At 38.2% G+C, this 23,113-nt stretch overlaps 1 protein-coding gene across 7 annotated transcripts in view; it reads left to right on the plus strand.

The window, feature by feature from the left end:
* The first annotated feature begins 3,321 nt into the window (after positions 1-3,321).
* Positions 3,322-23,113, plus strand: part of LOC142553852 (uncharacterized) — a 35,551-nt gene continuing 15,759 nt past the window's right edge. The window contains exons 1-21 of one of the 7 annotated variants that reach the window (XM_075664368.1): positions 3,322-3,507; positions 3,654-4,002; positions 4,273-4,542; positions 4,822-4,982; positions 6,936-7,001; positions 7,379-7,496; positions 7,595-7,704; positions 7,811-7,906; positions 8,527-8,650; positions 9,537-9,604; positions 18,599-18,685; positions 18,842-18,994; positions 19,064-19,159; positions 19,272-19,331; positions 19,434-19,552; positions 19,655-19,742; positions 20,339-20,443; positions 20,523-20,627; positions 20,708-20,760; positions 20,856-20,919; positions 21,043-21,177. In XM_075664368.1, the coding sequence (XP_075520483.1) occupies positions 4,302-4,542; positions 4,822-4,982; positions 6,936-7,001; positions 7,379-7,496; positions 7,595-7,704; positions 7,811-7,906; positions 8,527-8,650; positions 9,537-9,604; positions 18,599-18,685; positions 18,842-18,994; positions 19,064-19,159; positions 19,272-19,331; positions 19,434-19,552; positions 19,655-19,742; positions 20,339-20,443; positions 20,523-20,627; positions 20,708-20,760; positions 20,856-20,919; positions 21,043-21,177 (2,049 nt within the window). In that variant the 5' untranslated portion in view covers positions 3,322-3,507; positions 3,654-4,002; positions 4,273-4,301. Of the gene's footprint in view, positions 3,508-3,653; positions 4,543-4,821; positions 4,983-6,935; positions 7,002-7,378; positions 7,497-7,594; positions 7,705-7,810; positions 7,907-8,526; positions 8,651-9,536; positions 9,605-18,598; positions 18,686-18,841; positions 18,995-19,063; positions 19,160-19,271; positions 19,332-19,433; positions 19,553-19,654; positions 19,743-20,338; positions 20,444-20,522; positions 20,628-20,707; positions 20,761-20,855; positions 20,920-21,042; positions 21,178-23,113 lie in introns of all 7 variants that reach the window. The other 6 variants (XM_075664370.1, XM_075664369.1, XM_075664371.1 and 3 more) reach the window with 6 other exon arrangements.

Here is a 23,113-nt window from a genome sequence, read left to right on the forward strand (position 1 = left end):
TGTGTGCCGTGTGTTTATGGTGCAAAGGAGTCCTTGAATTTGTTGGGTGGTGGAGGCGTGTAAAAGTGGGGGTTTGGGGTTTAACTTTAAATAATAGCTAATTAATCACTAATTAGGCTTAGGCCCATTAAGTATATAATTAGACCCATTAGTGTTTAATTAGGATTTAGTTAAAATATGATAATAGTTTTGTTTAAATAAGTTTGTGAATTTATTAGCCGGGTTGCCAAAACGTTTGAATTTTTGTTGAAAAACCAACCCCGATAAAATTTACGTCTCGGCGTATAAAATCACCTCAAAACCCCATATTTTCAAAAATAAGAAAAAGCATCACCCATATTTTAAATAATAAAAAACAATTATTTAATAAAAACATTTGACATTTTTCAGCCATCGGTCTTCGTTCCTCGATCGCAACTCGAATAACCTTTTAAAAATAAATTTTAATGCAACCATGTGGAAAAATATATTTTAAACATGCAAGTATGCACAACATAATTAATTCATGTAATTAAAATATTTAATTAAAATACACAAAGAATTTAATAATTCAAATGCATGTGGTTCGCGTGGATCTTTAAATTTTCGGGGCGTTACACACGTTCTGTACAAATATAAATTTTTGGTACTATATTGGCGTCCGGCTTCTCCACTCAAGCTCTTACAACGTCAATTCATATTCAATATTCATTTTCTCAATTCCATTGTCATGATATACATCAAATACATAATCACATGACAATTTCATAAATTATCGATAATTACATAAGATTTACGATAATACGATACACGATTCCTTACATATTATGTGTAAAATTCGTGTGATAGCATGTGAAATTCTCGATGTATGCATGTGTGTGTCTCGGTATATGTTTCATGCATTTTTATTTCACTCCTCATTCGGTTTTCACGATTTACTTGATGTGGTTGCAAGGGGATGCCGATCTAGGGCCTTAAGGGGCTGTGTATGTCGAGTTTCAAGAAGTTTTTAAGCTGGGATCGCGGCTTGGTGGAGTAGTGCTTGAATTGATTTAGGAGCTGATAAGTTGAACAGGTAGTGCTTCGTTTTGTGTTGGGGCTCGGACCAAAGGTGAAGCTGACGGGGTGAAGGCATCTCCAGGCCGTGGGCTGGTCTCTGATGAGTTTGAGTCACGATCTGGAAGATCTTGAACCCTGCTGGTCTGAACTCGAGGGCCGCGCGAGGGAGCTCTATCGAGGAGGGGTCATGGCCGAGTATCTTGGGAGGTTTAGCGAGAAGCTGGAATCTCCAGTGTGCATGGGACTAGTTGCGTGGGTTCAGTATGATCAGGGACGTCCTAGGATGGTCTAAGGAGGGTTGAGCCGGGGCTAGATCGATCGTGTGTAGGCTATAGTGCAAAAATGGGAAGTGGGGCACTAGGGTTGGTAGAATAGGGAACCACGAAAAAGTACAGCAGCTGGATGTCCTAATTTTCGAAAGTTTAGAGGTCTGGTTTTTGAGGTTTTAGGGCCTTTAAAAGGTGTACTAAGTATGGTAAAAAGGTTGGGAAAATTTGGTGAAATTTCGAGTCGATTCAAGTTAAAACGGGACCCCTGTCTTAGTTTTTAAAACGAATCGGTTAAGTTTGGTATTGGGCTCGAGTTTACGTCTAAGAATGCTTTTATATATGTTTTGAGATATTTTAAGGAGTTTGGTAAGCTTCAGGTCAATTTTAGAGGTTCAGGGGTAAAACGATAAATTTTGGGTTTCTAAGGGCAAAATGGTCATTTGTACTCGAGTTGAGATTTTGGTCCTGGCAGCGCCTTGAGCACAAATTCACCATATTTTAAATGTTTATGCATCATGATCACGATTTTTAAGATTTTATGAAAATATACGTTGCCTGCCTGGATTTAAAGAAAATTGCATATGTTCATGATTTTTATAAGTGATGAAAATGACGATGTTTTGAATGATGAGAATTAGTTGTGGCTATCAAAATATATGTAAATGCATAAGACGTATATGTAAATGATGATGATGAGGCCTAGACACAGTGGATGAGTAATCCCGTCACTGATGTCCGACAGCCGCCGGGTACCGCGATTCTATGTATGATGGATCCATCGTAAATGATAATGTACGATAGTCACCTCTAATTAACTGAATTCACCAATGGAAATGATGAATGATGAATGATGATTAACGATGAGCTGTTTTGACACGTCATGATTTTACACGACACGTTTATGTTACGCTTTTAAAGTTCATGAAGTATATGTTTAGTATGTTATTTTTCACTGCTGTGTGTCATGTATATGTACTTGTTATTTATGGTACAGGTGTGTTGAGTCTTTAGACTCACTAGGCGTGTGTGATGCATGTGAGTTCAATATCTAGAGGACTGGAGGTGCCAAACTCTAAGTAGGCAGACCCGGTGGGCGACATGACCCGATGACCTTATGTTTTTCCGCACATTTACTATTTTATGTTTTGAGAGGATATGAACATTTTATACACTGTTTTATTATAATGTTTGATGTTCGGATTTTTACTCGTTTTTGCTCCGTTATATTTTTATTGGTAGTTACTTATGATTATTTTTAAATGACATTTTTAAGTAAGACTGCATGTATGCAATTTATTTAAATGCTTAATTTCAAAATGTGAGCTTATAAAAAAATTTCCGCACTTTTAAAACGGCAGACGTTACAATGAAAATAAACTAACAGTTAACTCTGGCCTTCGCTCATTTCTAGGATGCATCGAACAATACTCTGAAACCATTATGAAAGAATTCTTCGACTCTGCTTTCATAGAAAATGGGGAAATCCTCTGCGCTGTTCAGGGAAAGAACCTTCGTGTTACCCAGAAGATATTCGTTGAGTTGTTTACGCTATCAGTCGCTGGAATCACCGACTTTACTACTCTGCTAAATGTCAACGCTGAGCTTCGGAGAAGTAACTTCACTCTCTTTGACTCTCTTATCTCTTCTCCAACTTGCCAGAAACGAGATCCGAAGATTGATTTCAAACTGATGGCTGATATAGTGACAAAGAGAATTCTAGTCAATGCTGATGCGTTTAACAAAAGTATAAGAAACAAATTAGAAGAGGCGACAAAAAAAAAATTGAGACATGAGACCAAATAAGTAAAATAATATTATAAATTTTAATTGAACTGCAAAAAAATAAAAATAAAAATTCGTCATCTTTGTGAGTCAAAATTTAGTTATTAATGACAAAAACCTTTTGCAATTAAAAATGTTCGATAAAAATCGGATTAAATGTAAAAAATTAATTTTATCAAATTATGAAGGGTTAGGGTTAAATTGTATAACCTAAGCGGTGCGTGTAATCTGTACAACGTGTCTCTTTCTCACCCTCTCTCTCTTACAGCAATTCCATTTTCTTTACTGTCGTTTGCTTTCTGAAAAACTAAAATAAAATAGAAATTTAATTGAACCATCCCACAGTTTGAAGAATCCTACCGCATCGATCGCAAATCGATTTCCTACTTTGCTGTCGGTTCTGGGGAACAATTTGGAGGTTATACTCGATTTCTTCACAAGTTGATTCGATTTATTGGGTTTTGAGTCTGTGTGCGCTTACGAATCTGAGTATAAAAATGATGATTTTATTTGATAAAACGCGGATTAATTTTATTGTTGTTTTTTCCTTGGTTTTGTTGTCAGGGTTTGATGCTGAACAGGGTTCATTTATCTGGAGCTCTTTTGCATTACATGAAATAGTTGTATTTTTTTTTCTATTTTTATTTTTTCAATTTTTGTTGAGATATATTTGGGGAGGAGAACAATACCACTGCTTTTGTATCTTTTTACAGATAATGAATGTAATATTTGCAGCTTGTATTATTTATGTGGGCGTGATTTTTATTTTTCCTCAAACTTAGCATGCAAAGGGGCAATCATTCAGAAGTGGTACACAAATTGATGCAAAGTGTACACAATTCCACTGTTGCTGTCCTTCCTTCGGGCTGTATGAGAGCATTGTTGCTCTATCGTTTTATCTGACTTAATGTTTGTGCGTGCATGGGTTTTTTTTTTTGTTCTTCGTATCTACTAGTATTTTGAGCATTTGAAGCGTTTTATTGATATGCTGCCACTCGTTAGTTGCACCCACCCACTTTACTAATGATGGATGTGTATTCAGTTCGACTCATTTCTTTTTATATTTATTTATGGCATTTATGTTTGACTCTCTATCTGAATTTGTAACTGCAAAATGTGGGAAATTTTGTAGACTAAGGTTGGATTGGGTGAGTTCGGGTCCTTGATCATCTGGCATTTGCAGGAGGGCGTTTTGGTGTGGCTTAAGTATTTATGGAGAGCTTAGCACAGTTGGAGGTGTTGTGTGAAAGGCTTTACAATTCACAAGACTCAACAGAGCGAATTCATGCTGAGAATACACTGAAATGCTTTTCTACAAATGTTGATTACATTTCACAATGTCAGTATATTCTGGACAATGCTTTGACGCCTTATGCATTGATGTTGGCTAGTTCAAGCTTGTTGAAACAAGTGACTGAGCACAGTCTCTCCTTGCAGCTACGCCTTGATATCCGTAATACACTATTTATCTTACAGTTTCTGTCTTATCGAGCCAAGAAACTTGTTGCACTTTTGCGCTACCAACGATTCTTAATTGAGTCTAATTGAAGTTCATTAGCATGTTTTCATGAACAAAATTGCGTATATGTGAGTTTCGTTAGTTTCATTATACTTGACACCCAACCTGTTCAAAGCACAACCTTGTTATCATCGAAGTTTTAAGTTGTGTTTGTTATTTGGTTTTTATAATCTTTGTTGCATCTGAATTCACTGGATTTTTACTTCTCTGAAGGAAATTACCTAATAAGCTACCTAGCAAACAGAGGTCCTGAGCTGCAGTCCTTTGTGGTCGGATCTTTAGTGCAGCTTTTATGTCGTCTCACCAAATTTGGATGGTTTGATGAAGATAGATTTAGAGATGTAGCAAAAGAATCAATCAACTTTTTAAGCCAGGTAGTTTGTTTCCTCATATTATGTAGCTATCTTATAGTCAACTAAGATTTCTTTTTTCATGTCATTAATTTTTTAAGCATCTTGATATCTTTAACTTAGTGTGGATACGTACCGTTAACCGTCCTAATAGTTGAAGTAAACTCATAAATCATGTTGTTGACGAGATTCCTTAATCTATCAATTTACTCTTTCGAGCTATATTAATCTAATTAACAAAATGAAGTAATCAAATGTTCTTGCAGTATTTAACAATTGCAATCACATTAACGAACGATGAAATTTTATAGCTTTCGATTTAAATTCAATCATGACATAGATGTCTAGGAGGTAGGTTCCCCTCAATTCTAACTAAAAGAAAGAAAATAATCAGAAAAGAGAAAAACGAGTGTGCGGTTTTTGTTCCCTCTTCACTTCACGGCTCGTCCCTTCTTTCACGTTCCCAAATTTCGTTCCTTTGCGGCTGATGATTGTGGCGGATCCTTCTTCTTCCTACTGCTGGTTGTTCCTTCTTCTTCTAGGTTTTTTTCCTCTTTTTATATGCACATTAGAGTCCACAACTTTCGTCCTTCCACCCAAAAAGATCCGTGGAGATTTTGTCCATCTTCGCCTCGCGCTGGGCGGTTAAAGAATTGACCGCCCTAGCGCTACTTGTTTTAGTCTAGCCCTGTCCTTTCTTTTGTTTCGCAGGCGCTAAATTTTTGACCGCCTTAGCGTGACATGTTTTGTCCCAGGCTTAGGACTTACGTCAATTCGTGCTGGGGCCGTATTTTTCTGTGGTCCTAGCACAACCTCTGCTGCCCTGTTTTTACTCCACCTTGAGCATAGTTGTCGATAGCCCTCGCTATAGCGAATAACGTGGCGAAGCGACACCACATCGCTATGGACCGCTACGCGCCATGGACTTTGCAATAGCGCTCGCTATCCTCGCTATTGGCACTATAGCGACAATCGCAATAGCTGAAATAGCGACGCTATTGCAAAACGAAGCTACATGCTTATTTTTTTTGTCTTTTTTTTCTAATTTTGGCTTTTTTGGCATGTACTTACTTAGTTTTTTGCTGAAAATTATATTTTTCTGCATTTCTTGTTTTATTTTTGTGTCTTATATGATATTTCAATGAAAAAACTTGAAATAATTTCAGGTTTTAGTATTTTACAATTAAAGTTGATGGAATATTATGCTGGAAATTAAGATTTTTGAATTGATGTTACTATATGTTATATATCATAAATTTATATACTTATGTCGCTTTACTTTTAAATAACCCTCGCTACACTATTCGCTATGCGCTATAGCCACGGGCAACCTTTGCGCTACGGGGCGCTATGCGCGATTGACAACTATGACCTTGAGTTTCTCTTTTTGCCACTTTTACCTATAAAACAATCAATTCAAGTAAGTAGTGTCCCATATACACAAACAATGAAATAAGTGAACAAAATATGGACTTGACACGACAAAACCATGCAACGGACTCAAAACAACGTACTCAAACACGTAAAATCGACATCTATCGGGAATACCCATTCCTTTCCCATCTCGTCATCACATACCAATCTATGGCTTAGTTCCAATTTCCAAACTAATTCTTTCTCCCCATTTTTCCCAGATTTTGGTGTACACATTGCAATAAGAGTTTCCAAATATATATATTATTGAAACATGTACACCAAAAGCTGCCAAAAATGGAGGGAAAGAGTTAGTATTGAAATTGGAACTAAGCCCTAGATTGGTATGTGATGACTAATATATATATATATATATATATATATATATAGCTCGTAACATAAACAGTTGCTATCCTGTTTGCGTTTCTTAGTTTCTTAGATCAGATCTAGTTGTTTTGGTAAATAATGTACATCTTAACTTGATAACGCTTTCATTTGTTTATTTCTTAACTATTTTTTCTAGTTGTTTGAGCATGACTTCTTATGAAATTTTCTATTTGTCAGGCAACGCCAGACCACTATGCTATTGGTTTAAAGATATTAAATCAGCTTGTTTGTGAGATGAATCAGGTCGGCTTTTACACTTACGTTTTGTTCTAGTTCATTCTTATTGTAAGAGAGTAGAGATTTAAAACAGAACCATGAAATAAAATTGGCAAAACAATTTTTTCTGTTTGCTTCCGTTAGACATCATGATGTCATTGTTTTTTGCTTTTGCGTGCATATCATTCAGTAACTTGATATTGCTTCCCTTCTCGTTGTTTTGGTTTGTGAAAACTTCATTATCTCTCTCTGTTTCTGTGAAACTTGCATATCATTCAGTAACGTGATATTGCTTCCCTTCTCTTTGTTTTGGTTTGTGGAAACTTCATTATCTCTCTCTCTGTTTCTCTGAAACTTGTAGTTGCCTGAAACTTGTTTTGTGCTTCATGACATTTTTCTTTCAGCCCAACCCAGGAATGCCGTCATCACATCATCGGAGGGTGGCATGTTCCTTCAGAGATCAGAGTCTTTTTCAAATTTTCCAGATATCTCTAACTTCATTACATCAGCTTAAAAATGATGGTATTGTGCTCTATGCTTATGCATCTCGGAATAATGTGATACATTTTTTTGTTGATATCACGTGTAATATGGACAACTGTTATTATCGACACATGCAGTCGTCAGCCGCTTGCAAGAATTGGCACTATCATTGTCACTTAAATGTTTATCTTTTGATTTTGTTGGGACATCAATTGACGAAAGCTCTGAGGAATTTGGGACTGTCCAGGTATATTTTAGGTTTCAGTAAGGGTTAATTTATATTTGATTTGTTTTCTGGTAGATGAATGTTATGTTTGGTCGAGGATGCTACTCAGCCGACGTTAATTATGCAGATTCCATCTTCTTGGAAGTCTGTGCTAGAAGATTTTTCCACCATACAAATATTTTTTGACTATTATGCACTTACAAAGCCGCCAATTGCAAAAGAGGTTGGTTCATATCCTCTTATTGTTTTGTGATGTAATCATCTGATAATTATTGATTTATTCATTTTCTTGGATAATATTCCTCGGCCTCTTCGAATTGTATAATGACTGTGAATAGCTTTCTGAAGTAAAGTTAAAATATATCAGCTACTTGAATTTCAATTTGGTGTGGGTCAATCACGAGTTGATAAAAGAAAACTCAAACCGTTACCTTTTGTCCCTTTAAAATCTAGTTTACTTTGTGAAAACCACATTTTTGTAAAAGTTACTATAAAAATGTAATTTGATTTTCTGATGATTTAGTTGGAGTAACTTTATGCATCAATTGATATTTGAAGATTCTTACTATGGCAATGGTTGTTTTCAAATTAATTGAGAAATAAAGATGTGTACCCTTCGGTGGCATTTGTCCATGCACGTAATCAAAGCCGAATCACTTGGTTTCTTTATGTTCCTTTCCCCCTTCGCTATTTTACGTGCCATTTCAAAATTCTACGCTGATTCTCTGTTTTTGCTGTTAATTACCTGATTATTAAATTGATCACCTTCGATAAAAAAATCATGTGCCTTTTAAAGTTCTAATCTAATATACTTGAGACATTAACTTTTTCTTTTATTTTTAGTCACTGGAGTGCTTGGTGCGATTGGCTTCTGTTAGGCGCTCTCTTTTCACCAATGATGCTGCACGTTCCAAGTTCTTGGACCATCTGATGTCGGGAACCAAAGAAATTTTACGAACAGGGCAAGGTATGTGATCTGCTTGCCTTCAATGTTACTATTTTGATCTATTTCTTAATCTTCTGTAATGGTATTCTTAATTTTTATGCATTCAGTTGAATATAATGGCTGTAATTATAATTTCCGACAGCTGTACTGGCTCTATAGTTTTTTTTTTTGCATCGCTTCTGCTCCTTTCGAAGTGGTAGTCTGTGTTCTGCATTTATTGTTAGTGACATGTGCCTAAAGGAATGCAGATTGATAGTTCCTTGGAGATGTCCATCCAACTTCTTTTTCCTTTCTTGTTCTCCATGGGCTTTTGTGAGTTCTTTGTACGGCATGGAATTATTTTTTCCCCTCAAGTGGTTTATAGGACTTTGAAATTTTATTGGACATAAATTGAAATATTTATCTACTGATTGATTGTATCTCATTTAAATTTTTTTACCGGCCTGATTTTTGATGACTGCTTTATTGTGGAGCTTGTGTTTATGTTCCACCCTCATGTCCTATTCGCATAGGAGAATCTTCAAAGTGGACACTCTTTACGCAATGTATTGACTGGATGGTTTCTAATAGAATAGATACTAGCTATTTTCTCATCCTGGTGCATGCAGTGAGTACTGATTTTCAAATAAACCGTTCTTACCTTGTCTTTGTTTCAGACAGGTGGTAGGAAAGTAGAGCAGTCTTAAAAATTTTGAACACCGGATTCTCCATGTAATTAAAGTCTTCGCAAGATGATCTAAGTTTGTGTTTGTTTGGGTCTAATTTAGTGATTTGGCAGGAAAGTATGAGAATGCCTTTTGAGATTAGTTGCTTGTGTTGACTCTAAGCTCCATGCTGGGATGGTCTTTGTTCATTTTTCTTTGTGTGTTACTGTTTCATGGATGGATATTTTGCTTATCGGAGTCAGGTCTTGCTGATCATGATAACTACCATGAGTTTTGCCGCCTTCTTGGACGATTCAGAATTAATTATCAGGTAATTAATTTGGAATATTTCGACTATGTCTGTATGTAAACTATTTTTATGCTTTACATGCTGTAAACAATTACAATATTTTTTCCACTTATGGTTCTCTTCATAATTTGTTTGTTTTGATGTAAATTGGAGGTTTGTTTCTAAATTTTAAAACTTATAGTTTAGTAAGTGAAGACACAAGCTGAAGTTAGTTTCAGAAGTATAAAGATACTCACTTCTGCTCTTTGATTTACTGATGGTGCACCATGTTATGTGCTCGCGCTTAGGATCTAGTCACGGGTCAATTTATGCCACCATTCTCTATGATTGTTCAATTGTTTTTCTGAGATTTTCTTCCGTTTCGGCCTATGTTTGATTAGGGTTGTCGAGGCTCGTTTAAATCTGAGAATATCATGATCTGGGACTCACAATTGAGGATAAATTCGTAAGCTTAAATTTTGTAAATCAACAAACCAAGTATTTATGCAGAAAATAGACAGACTCCCTAACAAACTAAAACTCAAAAGACCAATCCTAATAAACTTCAAATTATAAAAGACCAATACTACGCAAAACCAAAACCTAAAGAAAGCAAAAGGAAACAAAAGCTATTACCCTTGAACTTCCCATGTGTGTGGCTCTTGTAATATTGTCTTTGGTTGGTGTAGCGACGTCTCACCTAGGCTTGGAGAAGGTTGGGCTGAGTCCATGATTCATCATGTCCTATAGAACATAAGCATTTTGGGTCCTGCCATTAACTTTTCTGCATCACATCCAACCACCTCTTTTCCGCATTTTTATCTTGTCTTCCCAATTTGCGTTAACTTTCTGCGGAAACATCATCAGATGTTATGAGTTATGATATTGATTTTTAGACGCTACCGTTTATCTGAACCCTAAGGAAACATTTGGCTTCCTTTTTCTTAACCTTTTTTTATTTGTAGAAAGTTGTTTTGAAGGTAATCTGTAATATACTCTTTCCCGAAATTCTCGTCTCCTTCCCAATAATTATGAACGCTTTAAATTGCCTACACGATGTCTCTCCCATTAATTCTGTTTGTCCAAATTAATTGATAAGTAAAGTGTTCATAATTGTAAATGAAGTTCAAGATGAGTGGATATTGTAGGTCTTATGTGGGAAAAAGTTAATTCACGTCAGCCACCAGTTTGATTAACACTCATAGATAAAATTTAGAAATGAATTAAGTGGATGAATGATCTGATATGGCACTATGTGGAAAATCTGAGGGAGGGCAGTAATATTTTTTGCCATACATACTTACTGTTAGGCTGTCACAATCTCTCTTCTTCGACATTTCTTTTCAGAAGATTGTCGAAAAATTAATTTAATCCCGAATTTCAGTGGTTAAATATTAATTTTAAGACTAAAATCTTATCCTTGTAGCCTAGATATTATTAGTGATATATGCAGATAAGTTTCTTTAGTGTCTCCTAGTTTTGTGGAAGATATATGCCTGTAAATTATGCCATTCTTCATTAATGAATAATTAATGAAAAGGATTGTGTTTCACATTTTTTCGCTGGTATCATAGTCAAATGTTCTGAGAGAAAAAAATGAAAGCCAAATCTGATCCGCTGTTGCAGCTACTCAATACTATGGCAGTTGCTGATAAAAGTATCCAGCTAAACTTTTATTCTTTCAACCACCAAGCCAATAATCTACTGTTCAACGAAATCTTTCTTTTTCAATAAAAAAATTAATATGAAATAAACTGCCATTGAAATATTCTACTTCAGCCACACACTGTTGTGGCATTGTCTTTCGGTCATCACCACTGAACTACCAGTTTGCTACTTGTGAAATAATTTGTTATGTTCAGAGAATTCCGAGAATCACGCACACACAATTTCAAGAGATAGATCAATAAGGAAATGGAAAATTATATTGAATGAAGAAATGGAAACCCAGAGTTTATGTGCTCTGTACAATATTTCTCTCCCTAGCCACAGCTAGTGCTCACTCAACAGAAATATAACTGAATGAATCTCTCCTCCCCTCTAACTGCTCTTTTATTCCCCCCCATTCACGTGTTTCTCTCCCTTGTTCCTCCTATCATTCGTTTTAACTATCTTGGGCTTCTCAAAGGCTATTTTAGTTGGGCCTTTGTATGTCTCTGGGCCTGATGGACTCAAGTATTTCATGATTGAATTTGGGCTCATAACATTACTGGCCTTCCTCAAAATGCGCCTTGTCTTGTCCTCAAGGCGATAATCAGGAAACTGCCCTTGAAAATCTTCTAGACTCTCCCACGTAGCTTCCTCTTCGGATCGTCCCTTCCATCGCACTAAATCTGTTGACAAGGGCTGCCCTTTGAGATGTTTAATCCTCTCTGCTAAAACCACATCAGGTTCAAAAGTCATGAGCAAATGTGTGTCGATTTCCTCAGGTAGTTTGATCTCAAAATCAGAGGTGCCCACTGCTCGTTTCAAGCATGAAACATGAAAAACTGGATGCACCCTCGACCCCTCGGGCAGCTGTAACTTATAGGCAACTGTCCCCACCTTCTTTTCAATCTTAAATGGCCCATAGAACCTGTTAGAAAGTTTCTGAGCAATTCTGGAACATATTGAATTCTGCCGATGTGGTCTCAACTTCAAGTATACCATGTCTCCTTCCTGAAATTGAACCTCTCGCCGCTTCTTGTTAGCATGTTTCGTCATGTGCTGCTGAGCTCTTTCCAGATTATACTTGAGTTGCCGTAAGAGCTCATCTCTGTCCCCTAATGCCTGTGATACCGCTGCCACTTGTGTCTCTCCCGGAATAAATTGAGTCATGCTTGGTGGCTTGCGCCCATATACCACTTCGAATGGACTCATTCTTGCTGATGTTTGATAAGAAAGTACTGTACCAATATTCTGCCCAATGTAGCCATTGAGCCCAACTCTTAGGATGCTCTGAACAGAAGCAACGTAGGTAAGTCTCAACGCACTTGTTTAACGCTTCACTCTGTCCGTCGGTCTCAGGGTGATACGCTGTACTCATTTTTAGTTGGGTTCCCTGGAGCCTGAAAATTTCAGACCAAAACAGACTCATAAACACAGCATCCCTGTCGCTCACAATCGTCTTTGGAACCCCGTGTAATTTCACCACATTTTTGACAAACAGCTCAGCTACTGCACTTGCCTTGTAAGGGTGTTTCAACAGCAGAAAATGTGCATATTTGGATAGCCTGTCTATTACCACCAATATTACATCATACCCTTTTGATTTTGGGAGTCCCATGATAAAATCCATGGCTAAATCCTCCCAAACCATTGCCGGTAGTGCCAACGGTTGGAGTAATCCCGCGGGCTTGGTGGCCTCATACTTTTGTTGCTGACAAATCGAACACTGAGCTACAAATTTTCTGACATCTGCCTTCATTCCCTTCCAATAAAAATTACTCGCTACCCTCTTATATGTTCGTAGTGCACCGGCGTGACCCCCAACTGAAGTGTTATGAAACTCGTTTAATAATTTGGTGATCCACTGTGACGACTGCGGAACCACCAATCTGCCTTTGTGCAACAAACAATCGTTGACTAACATATAATGGGTGTTGCCCCTGTCCTCCCCTTGAAGTTTTTCAATAACCTTCCTCAGCTCTTGATCTTCCCAAACCGCTTTCTTAAGTTCGTTTAACTCAACCCATTCAGCTTTTGTCAAAACCATCAAATCGCCCCCGTCTTCTCTCCGTGACAACGCATCAGCTGCCCCATTCTCCAACCCTCCCTTGTGCTTGATTTCAAACTCGTAACCGAGCAGTTTGGCCAACCAATATTGTTGGTCAGGAGTGGTAATTCGTTGCCGCAAGAGGCTTCTTAGTGGTTTATGATCAGTCATCACCGTGAACTTCCTCCCCAAAAGATAGTGGCGCCAATGTTGGACAGCTAATACCAAAGCCATTAGTTCTCGTTCATACGTTGACTTTGTTGAAGCCCTCTCAGCCAGCGCCTTACTGTAGTAGGCGATGAGCTTGCCCTCTTGGACCAGCACTGCTCCTAGCCCCACTCCTGATGCATCACACTCCACCACAAACTCTTGACTAAAATTGGGCATTTTAAGGACGGGAGCTGTGCTAAGAGCCTCTTTGAGCTGGACAAACGCCTCCTCTGCCATGTCATCCCAGGAGAAATTATTTTTCTTCAGCTGGTCTGTTCATGGTTTAGCAATCTTCCCATAATATTTAATGAACTTTCTGTAGTAACCCGTCAACGCCAGAAATCCTCTCAAACCCTTTGTGTTTTTCGGCTCGGCCATTGACTCACACTCGTTATCTTGTCTGGATCCACCATTACCCCTTGACCAGTGATAATATGTCCCAAGTAGCCTACTTGACTCAACCCGAAGTGACATTTTTTTTATTCAAAACTAGATTGTTACGCAGCAGTACATTGAGCAACATTCTCACATGCAACAAGTGTTCCTCCCACCCTTCACTGTAAATTAGTATGTCATCAAAAAATACAAGAACAAACTTCCTCAGATAAAGCTGGAATACCTCATTCATTGTGGATTGGAACGTTGCCGGGGCGTTTTTCAAACCAAAGGGCATTACCACAAATTCGTTATGCCCATCATGCGTTCGAAACGCTGTTTCTGGAATATCATCGGGTTGAACCCGAATTTGGTGATAGCCCGACCTGAGATCCAACTTTGAAAGTACTTCGCACCATGCAATTCATCGAAGAGCTCCTCAACCACTGGGATAGGATATTTGTCAGATATGGTGATCTCATTCAAGGCCCGGTAATCAATACAAAATCGCCAACCGCCATCTTTTTTCTTTACTAAAATGACGGGGCTGGAGTATGGGCTGCTACTTGGCTGTATGACACCCGATTTGAGCATGTCTCGCACCATACGTTCTATCTCATCCTTTTGGTGATGGGCGTAGCGATATGGCCTCACCGACACCGGTCCACACCCCTCCTTGATGTTTATGACATGATCTTGTAATCGTCGAGGAGGCAGTCCTGTAGGCTCTTGAAATACTCCTCCATAATGAGAGAGGAGAATGTCAATTGCCCCATTGGGACCCTCTTGCTCTACTGCTATTTTGCTCAGCACGCTGTCATTCCACTTGACCAGTACCGCTCCACAGAATTCTACCTCTCTTACTTTAGCAATCGATTTGAACGATACCACAGATCTACTGAGTGTCGGGTCCCCTCGTAGAACCACAGTCTGCCCTTGCCACGTAAATCTCATCTCCATATTGGCCCAATTCAGCATGACGTCCCAAAGTTCGGAGTCCAATCAACGCCCAGAATGAGATCAAGTTCACCCAACTCAAATAAATACCCCTCGATTTGTATCTGGCAAAGACCCAAATCGACTTCTACCCCTTTACACAACCCTTGACAAGCCACACGACATCCATCCCCCAGGCACACGCTAAATTTCACCCCCTCATCCACTTTGATTCCCAAATCAGCAATCAAATTTCTCGAAATGAAGTTGTGGCTCGCACCACTGTCAACCATCGCCACCACCTCTCGTCCTGCTACCTTCGCCTTCATTTTCAGTGTCTGCGGTTGATTAATACCGCTGACGGAGTACATTGGCAGCTCCAGCGTATTGTATTCAGTAACCGGAGCTCCCAACCATGCTTCAGCCTCCCCCTGCTGTTGGTCAATTCCCTCCTCAGCTGCCCCCTGGCCCTCCTCGACTTCTTCCCCATCCTCTTCCGCCAAAATCGTCACCCTTAAACTCTTATTCAAACTTCGATGTAAGGGGTGATATGGTTCCTCACATTTAAAGCACAGCCCTTCTCTCTCCTGTGCAAAAACTCTTGGTGTGACCGATTCTACCATCACTATTCTTCGGTGACTGGATCCTCATTGTTCCGCCACTGTTCCTGCCAGGATATGATCGCGACCCCCCTCTGTAATTCGTCGGGGCGTGCGGCCTGTGCAGGTATTCTTCTCCTGGACCCAACGCTCTTGCATTAAGACGTGATGGTGGGTTACTAAGGTGGCGATCCTTCTAAGTGGAATGGGCCTGATTAGCCCAATTCATATTCATGGGCCCTCTCTGTTCAAGACCCGGGCCAAGCCCAGATCTACTTTCTGCCACGATCCATCACCTTACCGAACAACTCCACTTCCAACCCCCTTTGCTAACAACATCGCGCGATCCACTGTCCGCGGATTATGAACAATCATTCGCCGACGAATCTCCTCCCGCAACCCGCTCATGAAATAACCCAGACATTGGTCCTCTTGAACGTCACCAATCTGGGCAACCAACATCTCAAATTGTTCGATATATGTGTCAATGGGTTGCTGTCCCTGCTTCAGTGAGGCTATGAGCTCGAATGGATTAGCTTCGTAACCGCCATACCTCTTAATCAATTCTTCCGCAAATCGATCCCAATTCATGTTAGGGACCCTCGCCTTCATCCAGCGGAACCAATGAATGGTGGATCCCTGCGTACAGATGTAAGCCAGTTTGAGCCTACATCCGGTTGGGGTGTTATGAACATCAAAGTATTACTCCACTTTCCCCAGCCAACCCATCGGGTCCTCTCCTTCGAACACAGGTAATTCGATTCTCCTCAACGCCATCCTCATTTCTTTTGTAATTGTTTCGTGACCCCCGACGTTGGTGGCTTCCGCGCTCTCCTCCCTCCCTCCTCCTAGCGTCTCCTCGTAATGACCAGAACCCTTCCCTCCTTCCTGTGTTTTAATCAGCTGCCCCATCAGTCCCCTCAGCTCATGGAAGCCGCCGAGCGTTTGATCGAGTTTATCCAACCTTCCCTGCACCTGCAGCATACTCTCCTGCAAGCCCATTCACTGATCGTTCCATTGTTTCAAACTTCGCATCATTACGTGTGCTGGCCATCTTCTTTGTGCGTCCTTCGGATCTGGCAGGTCGGACCAATGTTATGTTCAGAGAATTCCGAGAATCACGCACACACAATTTCAAGAGATAGATCAATAAGGAAATGGAAAATTATATTGAATGAAGAAATGAAAACCCAGAGTTTATGTGCTCTGTACAATATTTCTCTCCCTAGCCACAGCTAGTGCTCACTCAACAGAAATATAACTGAATGAATCTCTCCTCCCCTCTAACTGCTCTTTTATTCCCCCCCATTCACGTGTTTCTCTCCCTTGTTCCTCCTAGCATACGTTTTAACTATCTTGGGCTTCTCAAAGGCTATTTTAGTTGGGCCTTTGGATGTCTCTGGGCCTGATGGACTCAAGTCTTTCATGATTGAATTTGGGCTCATAACATAATTATCCCAAGAAAAGTAGAAAAATACATTCGTTCTTTCCTTTTTTCCTCTCTATCCAAAGAAAGAAAATTTTATTTTAAAGAAACAAATATTTGTTCAATATGTTGGAGCATGTAGGCCTCTTGCACCATCATATTCCAATAACATGCATCTCACTTGCTTGTGTTTTATCACCATTTTGTCACCTGCAATTCACTTTACTGTTTAACATGAAAATGCCGATTTATAATGTGAAAGAGCAATTACCCAATGAGACAAGTAGCATGAACATAGTTGTCACTGCCACGTCCAAGGCACGAGGCACACCAGGTATTGGTCCGTGTGCTTGAGGATATCTTTGGCGCATTAGCCTTGCATAGGTGTGCGCATAAAGGAATAGGTGTGCAGACCTCAGAGCAAGCCTTGGTAGATGCCCAATCACGCCTGGGTCTAGGCTTTTTTTCCCTACCTAAAGGGTGTTATTTTACATATAATGAACTCAGCAGCCCAACCTAAAGGCTTCAACCAAGACCAAATTTGGTGTCGACAGACGGTGCTGATTATTTTATTTTTGTAGCACTTTGGGGTCATTCACACTTCTATTTTTTATTTTTTATACGTTTTACATATAATAATAATATTAATAATAATAATAATAATAAATGCAGCAGCCCAATCTACAGGTTCAGCCAAAACCCACTTTGGCGTCCGTGGCAGTAACTCAGTCGATTTGTATATTTTATTTTTGTAGCAGTTTCGGATGATTTTTGTACTTATATTTAATATTTTTTTATACTTTTAAGTATATCATTAAATTTAAGTCTAATAGTTTTCGTCGCTGGTCAGAGTTTTGAAGCTTTCTACAGTTAAAGATGTTTGGTGTTGAATTTGTTTTAGGGCGAAGGTTAAGATTTTTGTGGTGCAATTAGAAGTTGTGCAGTAACCACATGAAGGTGGTGCTTGGGAGAATCTGAATGAAGTATGCGAATCTGAATGAAGTATGCTTATTTGACGGAGTGATTGTATCGAAGAAAAAATAGTCGTTTGAGTTTCGATCTTTGTCCAAGATGAGGCTTATGATGTTTTAACTTGAGGAGTGTTGAAAATGAAGTTGATCCAAATTTCAGTCAACTGAGTCTTCAATTTAAGGAATCAAATCCAGTTGTAGCCTAAATATTATTGGTGATAAAATCTGGAGATTAGTTTCCTTCTTTGTGGTATATTCTCCTAATTTATTTGATGATATATGGCTGGATATATAGCAATTCTCTATTTGAAATAATCAGTGAAAAAGGTTGTCTTTCACATTTTTTCACAAAAATAAGTCATTAATGCTATTCCCTGACAAAAAATGGGATAGCAGTTATTTTTAAGTATCACACTAATGAGTTTTCAGTTATTTGTAAGTATTACCCTAATGAGTTTGAAAATAACTAATTAATTTTTCACATCTTGTCTGCAACAGGAAGGGTAAATTGCATATTATTTAAGATTTTGGTGTCCTTTTTTTCTCCTATTAATATTGACATGTAAAATGGTTTTTTTTTTTTTTTTTTTGAAATAGTGCTTTTTACTTATTTAGTTTTTTGACAATTTTTCTGGTGCTTGTTGCCTCTCCTGTTCATTCATGTGTATGTTTTTTCCGTTTGTTTGGGTTGTCTACTACTGGAACAATGAATTTCTTTTCATTTACTTGTAAATTGAGATTTCTTGATTTTCGTTATGTGCACTTACTTTCCATCAAATGTTTTCTTATGACTCATGAGTTTTTGTGATTGTCATACTATTTCAGTTGTCTGAACTTGTGACCATGGAAGGATATGGTGATTGGATACGATTAGTTGCCGAGTTCACATCGAAATCTCTGCAGTCCTGGCAGGTGATTGCTTCAAAATTGATTTATCATAAATTTTTTCAAATTGGCATGATTCTGTTCTTAGTGAATAATTTCTGCCCTGAACTAATGGACACAGCGTTGTGCTTCTATCGCTAAAATTATGCCAATAAAATTAATGGAGTCTCCACCTTCTTGCAGTGGGCCAGTAGCAGTGTGTATTATCTCTTAGGGCTCTGGTCTAGGTTGGTGAGTTCTGTACCCTACCTGAAGGGTGATGCACCTAGCTTGCTTGATGAATTTGTGCCTAAAATCACTGAAGGATTTATCACTTCAAGATTGGATTCTGCACAGGTAACAATTTTTTTCTTTTGCATCACAGTTTCTGGTACCAATGTATTTGTCGTTTCTCTTTGTTTGTAGGGTGGCCTGCCAGATGATGTATCAGAGCATCCACTGGACAATGTTGACCTTCTTCAAGACCAGCTGGATTGCTTTCCTAACCTCTGCAGATTTCAGGTTGTACATAAACTTGATTTGTTGATTTCGTTTCCACCTCACCCCCAGCCCCCCAACAACACTTGACTTCATTGATTTTCTAATCTGTGTTATATCTCCGTACTTGTTTCAGTATGGAAGCAGTAGCTTGTTTATTATCAACATCCTTGAGCCTATTTTACAATTGTACATGGTATACAGATTTTTATTCAAGATAAAATTTCGTTACACTTGATTTTAGCATGGGACTCTGATTAGACATTCTTTATATTTCAAAATTTTGTTCCTTTGATAGGAAAGAGCGCAGCTTCAGACTGGAGATAATAGTGAACTTTCTGTAGTTGAATCCAAGCTTGCTTGGATTGTACATATAATTGCTGCTATTTTAAAACTAAAGCAGAGTGTTGGGTGCAGGTGACATTCATCTTTTCTAATCTTGATATCCTACCATCTTGTTAGCTTATTGGTTCTTTTGAGTGTAATTTTAATATTTTTTGTTTGGTTTTCCAAATACAGTGCTGAATCACAGGAGGTACTGGACGCGGAACTTTCAGCTCGTGTTTTGCGGCTTGTAAATGTTGCTGATAGTGGATTACACAGCCAGGTTACCCATGAAACATAATAATCTTGTTGACTATTGTATTTCCTTAGAGTTTACACTGAGTATAAGTTACAAGAAAGTTTCTTGAGTTTAAGCCTAAATACACTTACTCTTTGGTTTGGATAATAACAGACACACCCTAAGTTAGATAAAAGTTACATTTACAACCCTAGTAGAACGTTACTAATGGTTCATGATTGACATCATCCAATATCTGTTTCCAACTAATTATTTTAAGGGGTAGTTCTTTGAAACATCAAGATATAACAGTGTTGTTATTCTGATACCCTATGTATTGATCCTGTTATAACCTTCTGAGGTTAATCTCAGTGACATAACTTTCTTATGGTTTTAGTTTGAATAAGAACAAGAATATCCCATATGTTTAAGTGAGGTTTTCAGTTTCATATTGCTTTACAATTCACATATTTTGGAAAACCAGTGGTGTGATGTGTTATTTAAATCTCAATAACTTGCGATTTAAATTATTATTGTTACTGAATTTTTAAAACTTCTTTGGGACATTACCTGGGTATTATGAAACCAATACCATCTTTCCCTCTAAGCTGAAGCATTCTTGTCATTTTCGCATTTGACAGAGATATGGTGAATTAAGCAAGCAAAGACTTGATCGAGCAATACTTACCTTTTTCCAGAGTTTCAGGAAATCGTATGTGGGCGACCATGCTATGCATTCATCAAAGGTTACATCACCTTTTCACTTAATGAATATCAGTTATTTACCATGGCTGCATGTAAAGAATGCTTTTGTGTTTGGTGCAGCAGTTGTATGCCCAATTATCTGACCTTATTGGACTTAATGATCATCTATTGCTGTTGGATTTTTTTATTCGCAAAGTTGCAACGAACCTCAAGTGTTATACAGAGGTGAATGTGTTCTATATTTGTCTTTCTTTTGATCTTGTTCCATGAAATTTGCTTTGTATCTCAAATTTGTTTTACTGCAGTGTGAGGAGGTTATTGATCACACATTGAGTTTGTTTTTGGAGCTGGCATCCGGGTTTGATTTTTTTTTTTTCAATCTTTATAAAAATATTAAATTTTGTCTTCTCCAGTGTACTTTTTTTAATACTCAGCCATTAAATTTTCTTGCAGTTATATGACTGGAAAACTACTTCTCAAGTTGGATACTGTAAAATTCATAATTGCACATCACACAGTAAGAGACCCCTTATTGATTTTTTCCTGTTTAATTGTTGATCTGATAATTTAAAGTTTTCGGACGTGGCCCCCCATCCTTTTTATATTTACTTACCATATCTCTCTGGATTCCTATATTCAGAGGGAACATTTTCCATTTCTGGAGGAAAATAGATGTTCTCGTAGCAGAACAACGTTCTATTACACTATTGGCTGGTTAATATTCCTGGAGGATAGCGCTCTGGTCTTTAAGTCTTCAATGGATCCTCTGCTGCAGGTACTGCTAATCCATTCCCTTCCTCCTTTTTCCTTCTTTTATCCTTCTTTTCTTTATGGGCATCTATTTTAATGTTAACATCTGAATGCATTTAGTTCTGTAAACGCGTGTCTGCATGTCCTTAACTTATCTCCAGTTTAATCTGAAGTTCTTCTCTCTCATTGGATCACGACAATGCGTAATTATATCTTAAATGGGTTTAGATGGTTAATTAGGCAGGAGATGATAGTTTACACTTGCAGTTCAATTGAACCAAATCTGCCATGCTATTGCGGAACTTTGTTTGAGATTTTTTTTATAAGAAACAATATTAAATTTATTAATAAAATTAGTGACACAAAGCGAACCAAAGGTCCACATAAGGCGAAATGAGATCCATAGTAAAATAGATTAACATAATACTAGATTCCAATTCGTGTATAAATCTGAGATCGAGAACGATTTGAGCTCTACAATCCTCGAGCTCCATTATGAAACACTGAATTTAATCTTGTCTCAGCACTCCCCAATCAGTATCTTCTTGATCTTCAAAGATATTCACATTCCTCTCCATCCACACGGACCAGATCAAACAGTGAACAACCAAATTCCAAAAAAATTTGTTCCTCCCTAAATTCCGTCCGACGTTTGCCTTGCATAAATCCCAAGTTGATCTCGGAGATACCCAAATCAAACCAAATTTGCCAAAGCTTTAAACAAAAGACAACGTGCAAAGAGACAATGGATGATCAAATGGTCCTGAGTTTCCACCTCTTGTCAACATAATACACACCAATTTGGACAAAGCGAACAAAAAGTGACCTTTTTTGCAACATCTCAGTCTGGTCATTTTTCAAGCACTGCAATCCACGAGAATACTTGCACCTTGGGATGAAATAGGCGTTTTCCAAATTTATTGATAAAGAGAAAAAGAAGAATAACCAGAATCTCAAAAGACGGATACTGAAAACTGTCCTGAATAATCCTTGACTCATTCCCTCGTAGCTTCTGCACCCTCGATCAATAGGACCCTCTCTAGTGTCTTGATCAAAGAACGAAATTCAATTGCCTCCTTATCCTTGGGATCCAAAAATTTCAAGAAAGAGTAGAAGGGTTGGATGAAGAATTGAATATGCAAAGTAAGAAATTGTATGATTATGTATTGTCAAAATCTGGAATAAAGACGGGTAAAGATCCTGAAAATAGGAATTCCCACACCATCTCTCTTCCCAAAACCTAATCTTATGTCCCCCATTGACCACCACTCCCACTGATTGAATAAAAATCGGATAGATCTGAATATAAATTTTCTTGGACTTCTGAAGGTAACACTTCTTGCATTAACCGCGTCCTACCTGTTATTTGTGTATCATATTTTCTAACCACAATCTTCCTCCATAACGACTCCCCTTCAGTAGAAAATATCCACCAACATTTCCTTGGTAAAACCTTGTTTCTCATACAAATATTAACAATACCCAAAGTTCTTTTGTTCTACAAACTTGATCCCTAGCCACCCAGTGGTCGTAGTGATCCCCGTCTGTTCCATAGGAACCCCTAAGTATCTTATAAACCTGGATTCCTTCCCACAACCAATTTCAAATGTCAACCTGTCCACATCATGTGCTTCGCAATTGATACCCAATAAAGCATTTTTTTCTAAATTGATCTTTAACCCGACATCTCACAAAAAGAGTGTAAAATCTAAGTTAGAAATCGCACATGACTCGTTTTTCGCAAAAAATAGCGTATCATTCCATCCTCTCTATGTCTGCTTCCCAACCCCTAAAAGGTCTCCTTTGCCTTGTCAACCAATCTGCCCAACACATCTACCACCAAATTAAAGAAGAAAGATGATAGTGGGTCGTCTTGCCTAAGTCTTTTTTCACCCTTGAATTTGCCCTCAAGCCCGCGATTAATAATAATCGAAAAAGATACACTTGATAGGCATCCCTTA

The sequence above is a fragment of the Primulina tabacum genome, chromosome 8 (genome assembly GCF_025594145.1).
Source record: "Primulina tabacum isolate GXHZ01 chromosome 8, ASM2559414v2, whole genome shotgun sequence".
NCBI classification, from domain to species: domain Eukaryota; kingdom Viridiplantae; phylum Streptophyta; class Magnoliopsida; order Lamiales; family Gesneriaceae; genus Primulina; species Primulina tabacum.